The sequence below is a fragment of the Eumetopias jubatus genome, unplaced genomic scaffold (assembly GCF_037043125.1).
Source record: "Eumetopias jubatus isolate StellerSeaLion01/CBP00866 unplaced genomic scaffold, mEumJub1_p1.0 scaffold_2, whole genome shotgun sequence".
Classification (NCBI taxonomy): domain Eukaryota; kingdom Metazoa; phylum Chordata; class Mammalia; order Carnivora; family Otariidae; genus Eumetopias; species Eumetopias jubatus.
In genome coordinates, this window is record NW_028274808.1 from 101,120,837 (window position 1) to 101,140,275 (window position 19,439).

A 19,439-nucleotide genomic window follows, 5' to 3' on the forward strand; every position below is an offset into this window, starting at 1 on the left:
TATCATTTTTTTTTTTTTATTTTTGACAAAAGTGGCATAGTCACGTAAGAAGTTAACCTTAGGGAAAGTTGGGTGAAGGCTACAGGAGAACTCTAAAATCTTTGCAACTCTTCTGTAAATCTAAGATTACTTCTAAATAAAGTGTTTTAAATGTCAAAATAAAATACAAATAAACCATTACAAATAATTCAGCAACGTTGCTTGATATAGAATATATAAAAATCAATTGAGTTTCTGTAACTCACAACAAACTGATAGAACATGTAATTATTTCTTTAAAAGATACCATTTGTGATAATAACTGAAGGTTCCTGGGACTTTTATGGAGAAAATTCTAAAACTTTATCAAAAGTCATTTTTAAAAGACTTGGGAGGTATGAATGCTTACAAATGGGAAGACTCAATATAGTTAAGATGTCACTTTTCCCCCCAAATAACCCATAAATTTAATGAAACCCCACGGGAGTAGTCAGCGGTAGAAAACCAGGAAGAGTAAAAACCAAGTGAAGACATAATCTCGAGTGGGACCTACAAAAAGCCCTTCATGGTCAATTGCTGCAAAAGGAGACTGCTAACATGACTGAAAAGTATTCACTGGATTTAACCACAGTAAGAATGTGGGAACAGTGAGTGCAAACAACTTCTTCAAGAAGTTCGACTGAAATAAACCACAGAAATTAGAATGTAGTATTCAGAAAAAATATGGTGTCAAATTGCATGGATTTTGGAGTCAAACAGAACTGGACTCAAAATCAGGCTTTACCATTTACAGGCTGAGCTTACTTCCTCACCTGCACAATGGACAAGAATTGCTATTACCTATGGCTACAGTGAAGATGAGATGATACTAGATCTCTCTCCATATACAAGTTTTAGTACAGAGTTATCATCAAATATGTTGGCCTCTTACTCTACCTATTTCTTTTCCATTGCTTTGTTTTGAGATTCAAGGAATTATATTATTTCTTAGGAAACCTTATACTTGAGAATGAGAATATCTAGGAGAGGGCAAGTGTGACCTACAAAATGTGGTCTGGGGTATCTTATAAAAATATGTCATTTATCCTATATATAATATCTTACCAGAGGGAGGCTGATTCTTTACCTACAGCAAATCAATTTGTAGTTTCACTATTCTCAAAGTGAGAAGACAAAGACTTACACTAATTTCTCAACCTATTATCCCGTGTTAACTATTTATTTATTCATTCATTCAACAAAGTGATCTTGGTGGCCTGTTATGTCAGGAGTATTCCAGGAGCTAGAAATACAACTTTAACCAACATCTGCAAAGTCTCTGCCCTCACAGAGCTTACCTGCTAGTGGCAACTGTACAGTGTTTCTTAGATGGGCTAGCATTAATGTTATTTATCATTTAAGTAATTTGAAACAGAAGCAAACAGAAACTCTCAATACACGAAGATAATCAGTTGTCTAGGGGCACCTGAGTGGCTCAGTCATTAAGTGCTGACTCTTGATTTCGGTTCAGGCCATGATCTCAGGGTCATTAGATCGAGCCCCACACTGGGCTCTGCGCTGGGCATGGAGCCTGCTTAAGATCTTAGGACATTTGGAAAAGCAACTTAAATCCAATTAGGTTTTTGATTATTTTTTTGTAATCGGAGATGGTTTTTACAAATGAAATAACATTTCAGTTAAAGCGTAGCAAAATATCAATCTTTGATAAAAAGTTGCCTTGTATAATTTCTGTAAATTATACCCGTTCTGAAAAAGGTGTAATGCCCTAATGATAAAAAGATTTCTAAACAAAACAAAACAAAAAAAGATTCTCTTATGCTATATCACTGGTCTGCAGATGACAGGTACTCCTATTTCCTAGCATCTTCATCTCAGAACACTGAACATATTTTAATTTCTTACTCATTCAAAACAAACTTTTACATTTAAAATTGAGTGATAAAGTGTGTTAGCTTTCCACTAGAATTATATTTTTGAGCAAAAAAAATATGTTGGAATTATCCAATTTAATGCTGAAGACCAGGTACTAAGAGCTTTTTAATGTAGATTACTGACAATGGAGCCTAGGTAACACAAGAAACTCATTTGTTGAAAATGAAAAACTTTAAATCTCTCTCTCTCTCTATATATATATATATATTTGTGTGTATATATATATATATGTATATATTTGTGTGTGTATATATATATATATATATATATATATGGATTACTTGAGGTGATAATCAACAAAGATCAACAACCTATATTTATTTCTTCTTTTTGTGACCACAAACAACAAACAAGCTTCACATAGCCCCTCTCATTAAACTTTCATTTTTAAATTATTTTCTTTTGCCTTTCATCCTAGAACCCAAAACCCACACCCCATTTTCTTCACAACTCAACTGACTAGTTAAAATTTATAGGTAAGAACATTTGACACACAGATGGTTCATTAAAATTCTTAGCAACTCCTCAGTTTGCAAAAAGGTTAAATTGAATATATGAGAGTAAGAAAAATAGGAAGGAAGAAAAGAAGAGCAGGAAGAACCTTAGAAATCTATGAGTTCCCTCCTTACTACTCAGTCAGGACATGGTTTTATGATACCATTAATATCAACTCTTATATCCATAAAGTAAAAATTGTTTTTACTATGTGATAATAATGATAAAACATTTAAAACCATTTAAAATTAAAATAAATGAAATACATTATATCTAAAATACCAAATTTCTTACCATGATTTTACTTCTACACTATACCATTTAATTTCCACAATTACAAAAAATTGACAATGTACAGCTGATTTATGCCAAAGAGGAGGCTGTTATGAGCAATTCTAATCCATAAAGAATTACAAAAATCAAATTCTTCCAATATCTCCTCTACTGGAGGGCATACGTCATGACCTAAAATGGAAGCAGTCAGGCTAGCTGAGCTACAGATAAGAGCAAGTGTAATACAAGGCCCAAATGGCGGCAGACGTCAGATGATCCCTGGCTCTTCTAATAACACAGCTGCTCATTTAAGAATGGCGGTTGGTTTTACTTCTATAGTGGCACCAGATAATTAAGTCAGACTGACAGCAAGAAAGAAAAGCCTATTATTTGGTATCTTGAGGCATTCCAGAAGTCCCAAGTGTAATACAGGGTCAAAGCAGAGCTGCACATAACTTCAAAGATGGAGAGAAAAGGAAAGTCTCAGCACTCCTCAGGAAATAGTCACAACAGGTTGATAGGTAGAGAAAGCGTCTTCCCACACCCTTTCCACAGCTGCCGGTGCCTCCAGAGAGTATCTGACTAGCCCAGCATCAGGAAGAGGCCTGAAGTGCTCTGCTACCAAGGGCACTTCTTGGCCAGCTTTGTGGAGGCAGCATCATTAGGCAGGAAAATTCCATCAACCATTGGCAGGGGCATTCCCTGGCAAGAACTGCAGTACTGATGTCTCAGTCATCTGGATTTCAGGAGCCCACACTGTCTCCTGGCACACCAACACAAAGCATCGATGACAGCCTGCACCGATAAACATAGGCTTCCACCTACAAAAGGCATCAACCCTATACAAGTGTTAAATGGTCTTTTCTCCCCAGAGACCAATGGTTAGAGAAATGTTTCTAAAAATAAGTTGGCCACAAAATTATAGAAATGGAGAACAGACGGGTAGTTTCCAGAAGTGGGGTTGAGGAATTGAATATGGCTATAAAAGGGCAACCTTTTGATGGAAATGTTCTGTATCTTGACTGGGTCAATGTCAATATCCCAGTTGTGATATCGCACTATGGTACTATACAAGATGTTACAACTGGGGAAAACTAAGAGTACATAGAATCTCTCTGTATTATTCCTTACAATTGAATGTGAATCTATCATTACCTCAAAATAAATAAAATTAATTTTAAAAAGTCAGCTTAGTTAAAAATCTCATCTAGTTTAATAATTAACATTTGAAATATATATTTTAAGATACATAGAATTATTTGAGGGAAGACAATAAAAGCCAAGGAATGTAAGGAAGATCGATGCCTCTAGACATTATTTTTACTATAACTTTAGTTTCTATGGTAAAAAGGAATGGAATAAATTGAGAACCCACAGGTAGAACAGCCCTTAGACCAAATAACTGGCCTCCATGGTACGTAGGTATTTTCATTTTATTGTTGACCCACTTCGAGCTCGGTCCTATCTGGGCACATGGAATAAAACACAATACAGTTGAGCCCTGAATAGCACAGGTTTGAACAGTGTGGTTCCACTTATATGCAGAATTTTTACAGTACAGCCCTGGAAATGTATTTTCTCTTCTTTCTGATTTTAACATTTTCTTTTCTCTAGCTTACTTTAAGAACAAAGTATATAAATCCATGCAACATACAAAATGGTTGTTAATTGACAGTTTATGTTATCGGTAAGACTTCTGATTAACCGTAAGCTATCAGTAGTTAAGGTTTTGGGGAGTCAAAAGTTATATGCAGATTTTCGACTGTCGGGTGGGGGGAAATCAGCGCTTCTAAATTCCACGTTCTTCAATGATCAACTGTATTATACAACATAAAAATATGATGTAAAGTTTCAGTTAATACTAAATTTTAATTTTACTCTAACAATCATAGGGAAAATATATGAGATGATTCAAAGAGGAATCAGTATTTGAAAATTATTTTTTTTGTTGTTGGCTTATTCTACTTAGCAAATTCTCAGTGATTCACAGGCTGATTTTATAGTCTGTGGGCTATTCTACATCCATGGGTTCTCCATTTCTTCCATTCTCTTCTTCATAACCTCTGAACACTTCCACTAAAAGGTGAGGATACAGGGTTAGAAGAAAGAAATATGCTCAAATTCACTTGTGCTACTTGTTAGTTGTATATTAAAACATTAGGTGGTGGAAGGGGTACAAAGACAAGACAAAAATGTTTTTTTTTGTGCCTCACATAGCTGAATGTCTACAGGTTTTTATATTTTTCATTAGCAAAAGAATTCCAAGAACTGCTCTGGTGAATACAGAACATGTGATCACTTCACATTTCTTTGTGTCTCCTGCAATGTTTACTGAGTTAGCAGGAAGCTCCCTGGCCCCTGGGGCAGAAGTCTGCGCTACTTATGAGGAGATTTCTTCCAGCAGAGCCTTCTGAAGCTTTAGAAGAGCTGCTCTGTTGTTGGAGGCCAGCATCAGATAGGCCCTTGAGGAAGTCAATATCCTGACATGGAAAAAGTAGTTGAAAGTCAGACCTTCAATCAGGGTCGGCCACTGCTATAGCTGAAAAATATTTTCCCCGAGAAACAACTGCTGATGTTCCTAAATTTTAGTTCTATAATGCAAATCAATTCTTGAAAAGTCCTTAACCCCTTTGGTTTGTCTCAGAAGAATGGAGTTCAGAATTCAAGGAACACGATGAAAAATGAAAATACTTGTACTAAAAACAGGGTAGCCCACTCAAAGGCCTACAGGGACTATGCAAGTAACACAGAACAGTGAATCAGCTTGACTGATGAGATGAAGGGGAGTAGGGAGGAGTGGGGAGGTCATGGACCATGGACTATATATAGGACACATGTCCCTGGCTAGTGGGGCAGCAACTACTCAGTACCAGTCAAGTGCAGAGTTTGAATCTCCCCCACTTCCCATCTCCTTCCTTCCCTCCTCCCTACCTCACCCCCCCTTCTCTCTCTCTCTCTCTCTCTCTCTCTCACACACACACACACACACACACACACACACACACACACACACACGGTCTATGATGGTAATTTGATGTGGCTTGTAGGTCACCAATTTGAAATCCCTCTTCCCAAAAGCTATTTTGGGAAAACAGGGTACTCCAGATTTCAGGCTGGAGTACCCTGAAATCACAAATAGCTCAGATAAGATGCACAATAAAACTATAAGCTGCCACAAGCAAGTATTTTTGCCATCAATCCAACATACCCAAGAGATGGAGCCCCTCCTGATTACAGTCTTTTCTTGGCGATTCTTTCTCTTTTTGAAATGCTTCTTGGATGATTTGAGAAAGCCTGAGGTTTCTCTCAAAGTTAAGTGCCCCATGGAGATAATGCAACCAGCTTGGTTGGTCATGCTCCTCCCCTAGGGGTGAATGCCAATTAGCTGGACTGTTTGTGTTCCTGGCACCTCTTTCTGGATTGAAGAGTTCACATTCATCTATAAAAATCATGCAATTCAGGCAGCTCCAGAACAGAAAACAGAGCAGCAAGTGTGTGCCTGGGGAAGGAGGAGCTTGGGAGGGGGGCAGGCAAGTAGAGGCACAGGGTGGAGAATGGAAGCTGCCCAGAGTGTTCCAGTTATTTAACTGCGCTCTCCCACACAGTCATTCTATTTGACTGGTAAAATCATTAGGAAAACACCTTTCAAAGCAGGCTTAAGACAAGAGAGTTTTATTTGACTCTCATGAAAATAGTCCAGGCAGCACGTCTCCCAATCAGTGACGAGCAGTACTACAGCCTCCACTTTGGAAAACCCTAATTCCGGCCAAGAGCTCAAGGCCCATCTCCAAAACTTCCGAGGAGGCCCTCCCAAGGAAAATTCTTTCCTGCATCCCCTGCATGACATAGCTGGGTGGATTTAGTAGGAAGCTGGAAACCGCTCCTTTGCCTGAAAGGCTCTAGTAAGAAACAGGGCCCCTTCTTCAGCTGTGTGGAGAATTTAAAAGAAGAAAACAGGATCACTGTTAAAGAAGAGCATGGCTCCACCCCCCGAGAATGTCCCGGACTTGAAGTCCAAGTTAATAAAGTGGACTACTCTGCACTTGAGTTCTCTAAAATAGGGTATTTGAAATTAATGCTTAAAAGCTGGAGGGGTGGGAAAGATTCTTCAAAAGTGTTGGCCATATCCTTACACAATATCTCCATTATTGAGGTTAAATACTTTGACTGGTTTCACAAAAATACTGTGCTCTGGGATGGAAATGAACAGTATCAAAATAATCCAGTGAATAACTGAATATGCTGGTTAAACCTCCTTAGGTTAATGCCTTTCTATGTTTATCACTTTACAATGTTATTTCCTCAAATGAACAGGAAGCTATTCAATCAACGCCCATTTTAAAAATGTTATCTGATCCAAAGGCTCATAGATCCAAAAAAAAAAAAAAAAAAAAAAATACAATGGCTTTCTCTTCTCACACTCCTAACATGTTTTATACGCTCTACCCACGGAAGAGACAGGTACGTTCACTGTACGGTCTTACTAGCTAAGCCTTCATTCCCCCCAGTTCTAGTCTCAGGGTCTAGAGCATATGTATTGAGTGCTTAACAGATGTCTACATTCCATGGTGAACTCATAAACCTAGGTTCTACATCTCTCTTCATTTAATATATAAAAAATACACCCTTTTATTTGACTTTGTCGATGCCTATTTAGTTTATACATGTATGGATTTAACTGTTTTGTTTACACTCTCCATCTAACAAACATTTATAAAACAAACATTACTGTGTACCAAGCCCAGCACTAGAACATACACCCTGGCACCACTGATAACAATAAAAAAGACTGTGAAGAAAAAGAAAAGACTGTGGATGTATGACCCAACTGAGCCATGTCCCAAATGAACAAAAGACAGCTCACGAGCTTGTTTTAATTAAGGAATTCACTTAGGGTGATTTAATTATGAATCCCCTGAAATATCTGATCTCCTCTTTTCCTCCTACCTAAATCTCAAAAAATGTAAATAGCAACAATTAAATCTCTTCCACTTTATTTCTTGTTTTCAGGACTTTTGCTCTGTCTCCACATTGGCTCCCTTCATTCCTCTCTGTGTTCTAAAATATTTATAGTGTAGATGGATTTAAACACACTTTAAGTATCTTCCCTCCTCACTCTCAGGTTCTGGCATGTGAATGACACACAATTGTAAAAAAGAAAAAAAAAGTTGTAGAAATGGAGTAGGGTCAGATAACTAAGGGCCTCAAAAAAAAAAAAAAACCAAGCAGGAAGTTTAGGTCAAGACAAGAATGATAAACATACTGCAGGTTCTTGAAAAGAAACACATCATACTAAAAGTAGAGTTTAAAGAAAACCTAACTGAAAATTTACTGGGGCTGCTCAGGTGTAAGATAATACGGATGTGGACTGTGATGGTGGCAGTGAGCAGGGAGGACAAAGGAATAAATGTAAGAGTTTCATAAGTCTGAATTTTGGTAAAAAAAAAAAAGAAGGGGGGAAATGTTTAGGTTTCAACTTGGAAATATGAAAACTGAAAGGAGAAAGTTGATAAAATAAGGATATCCAGTTTATGATCCAGCAGCAGCTCCATGCTCATCCAAAAAAAAAAATGAATTGCTCATTTGATTGGAAGAGAAGTTAGTTAGGTTCAAGCTAACAGAGTGACGTCCAAATGAAGATGTTTTCCAGACAGCAGAGACTTTGAAACTGGATGTGGTAGACTTATTTTGGTGGTTCCAATGAACCACACCTTTTGATAGTCATACCTTGTGTAGCCTCTCCCATACTGACTCTAGTCTTGGGCCACGTTGACTGAATTTGGTCAATGGGACATTAGCAGACATGATGTAAACAGTGTTTACACACTGGAGCTTGCTCTCTTGAAAACTGCTCATGAGATCCAGCCACTCTTTAAAGCAGCCCAGGCTAGTCTCATGGAGAGACCACATGAAGACATAAAGAGATCCACAGGCTTCCAGTTACCACTGCCATGGTGACAGACATGTAAATAAAGCCTCTTTAGATATTCCTTACCCAGCCACCATTTGACTGCCGATGAGAAATCCCAAACTGTACTAGCAGAAAAACCGTCCAGCTGAACCACAGTCAATCCACATAATCATGAGAAATAATAAAATGGTTATTTTAGGCCATCAGATTTCAAGATGTTTGTTAGATAGCAGTAGCTAACTGAAACGCTGGAGAACAGATGAGAGACAAGGGTGTAAAAGGGAGATTCAGGAATAATAAACTGTGACCGCTAACATCCATTAGGGTTCCTACCTGACAGCACGATACTAAATATTCTGCCTGTGTCATTCGGTGTTAATACTCACAACAGTACTAACACAGTAGCTTTTAGTAGCTAGTATCACCACCAGGCAGATGGGGAAATTGGTATTTAAAGAAATTAAACAACATACCCAAGATCATACAACTGTGCCTGGGTGGTACGGTCGATTAAGTGTCTGACTCTTGGTTTTTGGCTCAGGTTGTGATCTCAGGGTCATGAGACTGAGGCCCATAGCAGGCTCTGTGCTCAGGGCAGAGTCTGCTTGGGATTCTCTCCCTCTCCCTCTGCCCCTCCCCACCACGTGCTCTCTCTCTCAGATAAATAAATAAGCAAATAAATAAATCTTTTTTAAAAAAAGGCACAACTGATACACAAACCCAGAGATACCAGTTACCTGCACAAATGTGAAAGATGAATCCATGAGAATGACCTTAACAAAGAAGTGAGAATAAAGAAAAGGACCAAGGGTAGGGCTAGGGCTGGAAAGAACAATCGACCATAGTTTTGAATTTTTCTCTCATGTCAAGAACAGCTGTTCAACACATTTTTGCTAAGGAATCACTTGTAGCCCCTATTTAGAAGGCCAGTTCCTGCTTGTTGTTCTACCTCCGTAATTCCACTCTGATAACAGTGGCTCCTAGGGCCACATTTAGAGCCACCTACGGGCTAAGGGAGGCTGGCCTCACATGTCTATCACTTTAGGATCACTCTGGCCATCGCTGGGGACAGGCCCGACATGAAGTGCCCTCTTTGGGCTTCTACTCCTGTCCTTTGGCCATGCCTATTTCTTATGACATTATGAGTCCTTCCCAGAAACTGATTCTTTGAACCTCCTGCAGAATTTGAGCCAAAAATCCTCGGAGCTCGGTCCAAAGAAATCATCTTCTTGGTTAAAGATAAGGAAGCAGGGTCCAGGGTTGGTAGTGACCTAGGGCCAAAGATCAGCAGTCCCAGTCCTCGTCTACTGCTAGACGCCAAACCATATTGTTTCTGTGAAGCATGTCACTATCATTTTTTTCATTTGCCATTCCTCAAGGAATAGCTGGTTGAAATAATGCTTAAATTGTGCCTTGTTCCAAGTAATTAGTTGTGGGGGGGCGGGTAGAGGGGGTGGTGGAAAAGCAGGGGAACGGATGAAAATACCAAGAAATAAGAGGGCTCATGTTCCCAAAGAAAATCTTGTATGATCTCTCCTCATTCTTTATAATCCGAAGACAAAGAGTTAATTACTATAGTTTGTAAAGTTAAAAAAAATCATAAAAGTATGCAAGTGGTAAAGCAAATAGAGCTCAGGCTCTATCCATACTTCCGTCTCCCAAAAAGGACCCTAAAAACACAATTATTGAATGTTCTTCCTTCCCCTGTACCACAAAATCTGTCACTTTGTTTTCTTTTGCTCCTTTCTCCTTGTCAGACTTGGAACCACTCTCTAAAGAGCGTGCCAAGAGTCCCATACAACTCATTACTTACGAGTTTTGAATATGAAAGTCTGTTTCAGCCTAGATCTTCTCTTGCGCATCTGGGGGGAGGGCGTATTTGTTTTTCCTTTCTTCCTTTCCCCCTTCAACTTTCCACCTCCCTTATTCTGTTGGCTCCCCTGACTTATTCTTTCTGCTTCTTTCGAAAGATATATGAGGCTGAGTAAGAGAAAAAAAACCCAGACATCTATAAAGGCATCCAACATTATCTCAATATTATTCTTGGAGGAATAAACAAAGGTTTTATGCACAAAAAGTGATTCTGGGGGCACCTGGGTGGCTCACTTGTTAAGCGTCTGCCTTCAGCTCAGGTCATGATCCCAGGGTCCTGGGATTGAGCCCCACATCAGGCTCCCTGCTCCGCGGGAAGCCTTCTTCTCCCTCTCCCACTCCCCCTGCTAGTGTTCCCTCTCTCGTTGTGTCTCTCTGTCAAATAAATAAAATCTTAAAAAAAAAAAAAGTGATTCTGTTTGAGATGCCCTGAATTGAAATTTCTTATCTTGGGCACGGAAGGGAGTCTGGCCCTCCTAAGTAAACTGTTCCAAGACCAGACACAAATATATCTCATTTAATCAACTCACACTTTTTACTATAACTATTTTTCCCATGAATTTCTAAAGTACACTACTTTCTACCTCTAAGGGAATAGTGATTTTCACATGAAGAAAATATTATTGAGAATCTAGCCATAGTCTTTCAGCTGGGCAATACAAGGGATCAAACTCCTGATTAGCATTTTTTCAGATTCGGGAAAGAACTTTTAAGCCAGGAAGATGCCTTGGAGATCACCTGTTCCAATGCTGATGTTTTTAAAAACAGAAAATAGGCTCCCTACCCAAAGATGTTTTCTTACGCCATCCAGACCTCTCTCCCTTGCAACACTCAAATCCTAAGGGCTTGCTGGTCACCACAGGCCATTGCAACACCACTGGGAGCTAAGCACACTGGGGTCCAGTTAATTCTTCTGAACAGCCATATTCAACTGGGATCAGGCCTTTCCCCTCCTCCTGTATGAAGCCTTTTTCTGGCTTCCCGTACCCAGCATCTACAACTCTTACTTTCCTGCTACCATACTGAATGAAGAAGTCTTTCCTCCTTCGAGGTTCATACCCTCACTTCCTCTCGTTGGTGCTATCCACTGATTGGTCACAGTCACGCACAGAAACCTTTGGGATTTGGCACCCCACATCTCTTCTCATCATCTTGAAAGACCTCACCATTCATGTAGAAGCCCCAACAACAACCTAGCCTCAGCGATCCTCAGCTTATCAAACCCAGCACCCTGTACTCACTACTCCCATGGCCGTGCCATCATCCGAGGGCTGCAGCTTCATCTTCATCTCCAGGACAGTATAGCCTCATTTCCCTCTGCTGGTTTTTCAGCCTCATTGACTTTACGGACCCAGACTCCACCACTGATCTGCCAGTTCTTAGCCTCTTGGACTTCACTTCATTACCAGTCTCAACTCTGTGGGGTAGCATTCAACTCTCCTGCTTTTTCTTCCGAGCACTTCTAAAGCCAAGCCCCAATTGTAGATCAATATACCCATCTAACTTCTCCACTCCTGCATTCAAACTATTTAACATATGCAATGGAGATCTATCAGGAAATCTATGAGGAAGTGACACAATTATTAGTGTCATTAGGTGTTATTAGAAATGTGAGGTCCCCAGTGTTGGGTGGGCCCTCGGCAAGTGTTCAGCTGCCAGGGGCATATCCCAGGTGTCTTCCTCTCCCATTCGCTACAGCAGCAATATAAACTCCCACCATGCTTTAAGGCTTCCCGGCCCACAGCCACACCTCTCTCCTGGACATAGTGTTGCCCCTTACTTCAAAGAAAAATCTGATTATCACAGACATAAAGTCTCTAAATGTTCCCATACCTAAAATCTTACTTGCCCACACTGTCCTAGCCAAGCTAAGCTCATAAATTAGTGGAACACATTCATCTATTTTTTTACAGCAACTAAGCTACCAAAGAGAGTTTGTCATGTTGTGCCATTTTGCTACAAAATCAGCACCCTGAAATCTGTGTATCTGGTGGTATTCTGGTATGGCCTTTTGGCTTCCTAGTGGGAAGTCACTTTGCTCCTGAGGTTATAAAGATAAGGAGAGCCAGTCCAGGAGACCCAAGCCTCATCCAAGTGTCCAGGGTACAGATAAGGAAGATGTGCAGACATGGAAGAACTCCCCTGCTGCTGGCCCAGCACCTAATCCCACTCCCTCACATCCTCAGCTTTCTCCCAGCAGTGCCAGGGGGAGAGGGGGAGAGAGAGACAGAGACAGAGACAGAGATCATCTTGGACTTTCCATGAGGCTCAAAAACCTAGAGCAGAAATGCCTCTAGTTATGCTGACATCCCTGCTTCTAATCAATGGTGATTTTTTCTCTACAAAAAAAAAGAAGCTGATGCTATGATAGAAGCAACAGACATTCCCCATAAGAGCCCAGAATGGGACTTTAAAAAAAAAAAAAAAAAAACTAGCACTTGTCCTACCTAATCAGACTACAGCCTCCACTCCCCTCTGCTGACCAGTCCTCAGGAACAGGCCTCTGAGGCCCAGTTCAGTTGTATGAAAAGAGAAGAGCAAGGCAGCCTGTGGGGCAGATGGCAGTGACAGAGGCCAGGGACAGCAGTAGTCCTACCAGGATCACAGACAAGAACAGCCTGAAACAGCTCCACGTGTATCACTGTGATCTTGCTGGGAATCCTCTGTTTGTTTGCTCTGATAACACACTGTTTTTTCTAGAATAGGATCATCATTCTGGGTTTCAGGAATCCTAAAGAAGCAAAGTTAACTGATACATGTCCAGGAAAGGAAAAGAGAACCAGAAAAAGTTAATGAAAGACACTGTGGAGGTTCCTCAAAAAATTAAAACTAAAAACACCGTATGATCCAGCAATTCCAAGTCTGGGTATCTATCCAAAGAAAACAAATCACCATCTAAAAAGGTATCCACATCCCCATGTTCATTGCAGCATTATTTACAATAGCCAAGACATGGAGACAACCTCACTGCCTGTTGGGTAAATGGATTAAGAAAATGTGATAGACATATGCACACCCACACACAATGAATTATTATTCCACCATAAAAAAAAGAACAAAATCTTGCCATTTGTGACAACATGAATGAACCTTGAGAGCATTATGCTCTGTGAAATAAGTCAGACTGACAAAGACATACTGTATGTGGAATCTAAAACACACATGGGCTCAAAGATACAGGGAACAGATTAGTGGTTGCCAGAGGCAGGGGGTGGGAAGGTGGGCAAAATGCATCAAGGTGGTCAAAAGGCACAAACTTCCAATTAGAAGATAAGTAAGTCCCGGGGTTATAATGTACAGCATGGTGACTATAATTAATGATATCATATGAAAGTGTCTAAAAGAGTAGATCCTAAGAGTTCTCACATCAAGAAAAAAAATCTGTAACTCTGTGAGGTGATGGACATTAACTAAACTGATAATCATTTTGCAATGTATATGTATATCAAATCATTATGTTGTAAACCTAAAACTAATATAATGCTGTATGTCAATTGTAGTGAAGAAGGGGGAGGAAGGGGGGCGGAGGGGAGAAAGAAAAAATAAGCTAGACTCCATGTTCCATGGAAAGCACCAGTCAGGGCACCTGGGTGGCTCAGTCCATTAAGCGTCTGCCTTCGGCTCGGGTCATGATCCCAGGGTCCTGGGATCGAGCCCCGCATCGGGCTCCCTGCTCAGCAGGAAGCCTGCTTCTCCCTCTCCCACTCCCCCTGCTTGTGCCCCTGCTCTCGCTGTCTCTGTCTCTGTCAAATAAATAAATAAAATCTTTAAAAAAAGAAAGCACCAGTCATACAAGGGGGAATCTCCTTAGGGCCTCAGTGACGACCTGGGGACCAAAGCAAAACTAAACCCCTCGGTATTAACAGGAGGTCAGTCTAGTCCCTCTGTTAGGAACTCTGACTCACGTCCTTGAGGCATCACAGTGAACAAGCTGGTCCTATCCAAACCAGGGTTGGATATGTCAGGACACTCTAGAATTTATGCCAGTAAGGGCCCTGTGATTGTTAATTTTATGTGTCACTTCGGCAGTGCCATGGTACCCAGATATCTGGTCAAACATTATTCTGGATGTTTCTGTGGAGGTGTTTTTGTTTGAGATTTACATTTAAATCACTAGACTTTGAGTAAAGCAGATTACCCTCCTCCAAAATGTGGGGGGCCCTCATCCAATCAGTTGAAGGCCTGAATAGAACAAAAGACTGACCTTCCCTGAATAAGAAGGAATTCCGCTAGAAGATAGCTTTTGGAATTGAATCACAACATTGGCTTTTCTCTGGGTGTCCAGCTGACAGGTTGCCGGCTTCCATAATCACATGAACCAATTCCTTAAAATAAATCTCTTTCCCTCTTTCCCTCCCCTTCTCCTTCCCTCTCTATCTCATGTGTTTCTCCTATTGTTTCTGTTTCTCTGGAAAACTCACTCATACAGGCCTCCTAAAAATCACATTGCTAGGTCATCTGGTTGCAGCCCTAGGCAGCAGGGTCCACCCCAACACCCCCCCCCCCCCCCCGCCGCCGAGCAGAGCCCACCTCTAATGAGACTCCAAAGCCAGGCTGACCTTCGGTGGGCACTGATGTTCATACATCAAGCCCAGTGCACAGTGACATGCTTCCCCCTCCCCACCATGTGTTCTGATCCAGGCCCTTCACATCTGTCCCAAATCATCCCAAAGAACAGAGTTATGATTTTCACACTTTAGAAGAGTAAATTGCATTATGCAAAATATGTTCAGATATAGATTTTTGGTGTGCTTTGACTTGGACCATACAGTGAATTAGAAATAATGCTCTGCTTTCAAGTACTAATTAAGCATCATTTCCCTTAGCAAAGTAAAGCAGTTACAGTGAGAGTAACCAAGGCCATGCATCCCTTGAGTGGGAGTGAAGAGGAGAGAAGCCAAGCGATAGGTAAATGAGAAGTGGGCTCCTTCTGAGAGGAAGGCATAGGCCTGAGCCCTGCTCACAAGCAGTGCTCCAACAGTCAACTGATGGGCTGTGTTCACCTCTTCTTCCTGAGACAGTACCCTGTGGGTCACTATCTCATTTATCTCCACCCTTCACATTCATACCCCACAAAGAATAGTATCCAACACCTGCCTCCACTCCCTCACTCCCCATTCATTCTTCTCAGAAATTTTTATGTAAATAAATATGGATATATATATATTTTTTAATTTTCACAATAAATGGGTAAAGAAGTAAAGATTCGCCTTCATCTCTTCTCTCCCAATTCCATTCCTCTCTCCAAAGTTATAACCACTTGTTAGCAGTCCAGTGTGTATCCCTTTCAGACCTTAGTCTTAAATAGTCCATAAGAAGATAACCCTTTTGTGTGCATGCATTTTCATAAATGGGGTAATATTTTCAGTATTGCTCCAATAATTTCCTTTTTTCTCCTGACAAAATGGAGACCCTTCCCCTCTAGGGCACATACATCATTTACAGTGTGCCAGGCAATGGTGTGAAACTGGACTACCTTAATTTCCTAACTGTCCTCCCTACTCCCAGCTTACACCCTCCAATCCATCCCACACACCCCAGTGATTTTATAAAAGCCCAAATTTGCTACTCTTATTCCCCTGATTAAAATATTTCATTGACTCCCCACAGCCTTGAGGATAAAGATCAAATTGTTCAGCCTGGTTTACAAGGCCTATCAGAACCCAGGCCCTTCCTATGTGGCTGGCCTTGCTGTTTACCATAACCCTACACTCCAGCCATGCCAAACTATTTGCAGTTTCCAAAACATACCAGACCTGGCACTGTTTCCTTGGCCTTCATGCCTTTATTTGCCTTCCAAGAAAAATTAGTTGAGTTGCAAAACATGTATGTAAATAACTAAATGACTTCTGCTGAATGGGGATATTAGCCACACTGCTGTTAAAAGTTGGGTGGAGGGTCTACCAAAATGTTGTAACTTTGATTTAGAATAAAAATCTAAAGCATCACTCTGGTGGTAACACCTCCTTGCCTCCCAGGATCCAGTTCGGCAGTCACTCCTGTTCCAAGTCTTTTCTGACTTTCCTGTCAGAATTGACTATCCTCCTTGGAATGACCTCACTTTGTTACAACACAAGGACATGACACAAGCAAAGCAGCCATAACATTTTGCACCTCTTGTCCTCCCAGACAACACATGTTTTAAGGGGGTATGGGCCTATCTTATTGGACTTTTTTAATTCCCAGTATCTAATGCAATACATGACAATATATTAGACACCTGTGGTTAAAATACCAAATCAATAAATACATTATTTTTGGATCCGGCCGTCCCCGGCGCTCGCGAGCTCCAGGCCGGCAAGGGTCGTGGTGCGCCTGTGCCCGCGCCTGCACCTGCACCTGGGCGGAGGTGGGGTGCGCCGCAGTGACCCGGCCTTTTAGTTTTCCCCTTTCTCGCCCCCGCGCAGGCTTTCGGGAAGGCACTTGTGCGGGGGGGCGGGGGGGGGGGAGACTCAGCGCTGAAGTGGCTGAGCTGTCGGGAAGGGCCTGAGTGGCCGCTTCGAGGACCCAAGGTCAAGGGCCTCCCCCACCCCCCAACCCTTGAATAAGAAACTGAAGCTCCCCCGAGAGGGCAGGGCCCGGTCCCAGGCACGGTGGCCCAGACCTGGGGAGGCGCGCGTGCCCCAAGCCAGCCCTGCCAAGCCCTTTCCACAGGGAGGCAAATCCTGCAAAGTTGTCTAAAGCCACAGGAAAAATGGTGGAAAATTCACCGTCGCCATTGCCAGAAAGAGAGGTTTATGGCTTTGTTCTTTTCTTTTCTTAAAGATTTATTTATTTGAGAGAAAGAATGAGAGAGAGAGAGAGAGAGAGAGCACATGAGAGGGGGGAGGGTCAGAGGGAGAAGCAGACTCCCTGCTGAGCAGGGAGCCCAATGCGGGCGGGACTCGATCCCGGGACTCCAGGATCATGACCTGAGCCGAAGGCAGTTGCTTAACCAACTGAGCCACCCAGGTGCCCTGTTCTTTTCTTAAGCTCCCAATTTGGCTTCATCCTGTATCTTGTGTGGGCATTTATTCCTGAATCTTGGCTAAACTCCTTAGGATTAACCTATTGGCCTCAAAAATACTGGGCAGTTGCATTGTCCGTCTACTTCCTCATTACTATAGTAATTGGTTACCTACTGTTATTTGGAATAAACATAATGAGTAGCTCTCCACTCAACTCCATTCATACAATCACAGATAACTATGCTAAAAATCAACAGCAGAAGAAATACCAAGAGGCCATCCCAGCATTAAGAGATATTCCTATTAGTGAAGTAAACCAAATGTTCTTCCTGGCAACTAAATAACTTTATGCCAAAAACTAAGTTGTATGTAGACTAACAACGAGCATTTACTATAATTTTTTATGTAATTATTTTGACTCTCTCTCATACCCAATATTGAAATGTAAACAAAGTAAGTTGATTCTTTTAGATTAAGTTCTATTGATATTATAAAAGTTCTTGAGTATTGTTAACAGAATAAAATACTGCATTACCATATAGCAGCCTTGTTAAATAAAATAAGTATCAGTAAAAACAAGTAGTCCCTCCAAAAAAAAAAATACATTATTTTTCTTGAGATAAAACTTGTCAGGTCCCAAATAATATGTAAGATGAGTTAAAGATACTGACAACATACCAAGACAAAAAAAAATGTTAAAAATGGTTTTTAAATGAGGCAAACAAATTCAAGTGCTGAAAAATGGTGAAGCCAGGTTTGAGATCATTATACATGCAAGGAGCAGACCATGTATTTGGCTTTCCAGAAGCCAATAGCAGGAACAAGTTTCTCAGAGACAGTAAGGTTAAAACAAACTGGCTGTTAAGGAGAAGGGTAAGGACTCCTGACACAGTTACCAAAGAGAAATTTTTCCCAAGGGATTCAAAGTGGATACTATGAAGTGAGATAAACAGCAGCTTTAAACACTTCTTAGAATTAGTACAGAGATGAGTTTCATACAGGTGTTATACTAAAAAAAATCACTCACCATAAGCTAAAGGCTCACACCAACCAATGCATTCAAATTGGTTCTCTCACTGCTGGTCAGGTTAAATAGAAGATATACTTTAGTGATTCTAGTGTACTGTCCTTAACATAATTTGGATCATGGACAACTCTGAGAATCTTGATAAAATACTATGTATCCTCTTGAAAAACACCCTGACATGATATTTTGCACTTACTTTTTTAAATTTTATTTTATTATGTTATGTTAATCACCATGCATCATTAGATTTTGATGTAGTGTTCCATGATTCATTGTTTGTGTATAACACCCAGTGCTCCATTCACTACATGCCCTCTTTAATACCCATCACCAGACTAACCCATTCCCCGACCCCCCTCCTCTCTAGAACCCTCAGTTTGTTTCTCAGAATCCATAGTCTCTCATGGTTCATCTCCCCCTCTGATTCCCCCCCTTCATTTTTCCCTTCCTACTATCTTTTTTTTTAAACATTTAATATATTATTTGTTTCAGAGGTACAGGTCTGTGAGTCAACAGTCTTACACAGTTCACAGCGCTCACCATAGCACATACACTCCCCAATGTCTATCACCCAGCCACCCCATCCCTCCCATCCCCCACCACTCCAGCAACCCTCAGTTTGTTTCCTGAGATTAAGAATTGGAATCATGGAAACCTAAAGCTTGTCCATGGATGGACCCCTCAGGTTAGACTCTCCAACCTGGAGTAAAGCTATACTATATATCCTTGAGTGAGGCTTCCATAAATATTATTCCCCACAGCAGGTTTTTTAAAAGGTTCCGCTCTCTGCCCTTTCTAGAGAGCAGGACCAGATGCTTTAACTGTCAGCCATGGTTGGAGTGAGGCTCCTTCCGGAAAAACAGAGGTGCCTAACTCCACTTCTGGAGGTGAGACTGGTGGCTAAGGCCAAAGTTCTTCAGAATTCTACAACATAAAATCTCTACAGCTCTACATCATTAAACAAGGCCAAAAATAATTTAAGTCTGGAAAATATGCAATGTAG

The 19,439-nt window shown here is 41.0% G+C and overlaps 2 protein-coding genes across 2 annotated transcripts in view; one reads left to right on the forward strand and one right to left on the reverse strand.

Moving 5' to 3' along the window:
* Positions 1 to 19,439, reverse strand: part of FGF2 (fibroblast growth factor 2) — a 64,927-nt gene that overhangs the window by 24,657 nt on the left and 20,831 nt on the right. The gene's annotated exons all lie outside the window — the stretch shown is intronic.
* LOC114208236 (phosphatidylinositol N-acetylglucosaminyltransferase subunit P-like) lies at positions 17,142 to 17,753 on the forward strand. Its single transcript, XM_028102287.2, has 2 exons — positions 17,142 to 17,207; positions 17,406 to 17,753. Exons 1-2 carry the CDS (start codon positions 17,157 to 17,159, stop codon positions 17,751 to 17,753), a joined length of 399 nt encoding a protein of 132 aa, XP_027958088.1. The 5' UTR covers positions 17,142 to 17,156.

What these genes read in the sequence shown, in the direction of transcription:
- LOC114208236 (XM_028102287.2), top strand. Translation starts at nt 17,157, where the DNA reads ATGGTGGAAAATTCACCGTCGCCATTGCCAGAAAGAGAGGTTTATGGC. An exon ending in AAAGAGAGGTTTATGGCTTT is followed by an intron (nt 17,208 to 17,405) that starts GTTCTTTTCTTT and finishes TAACCAACTGAG; the next exon opens with CCACCCAGGTGCCCTGTTCT.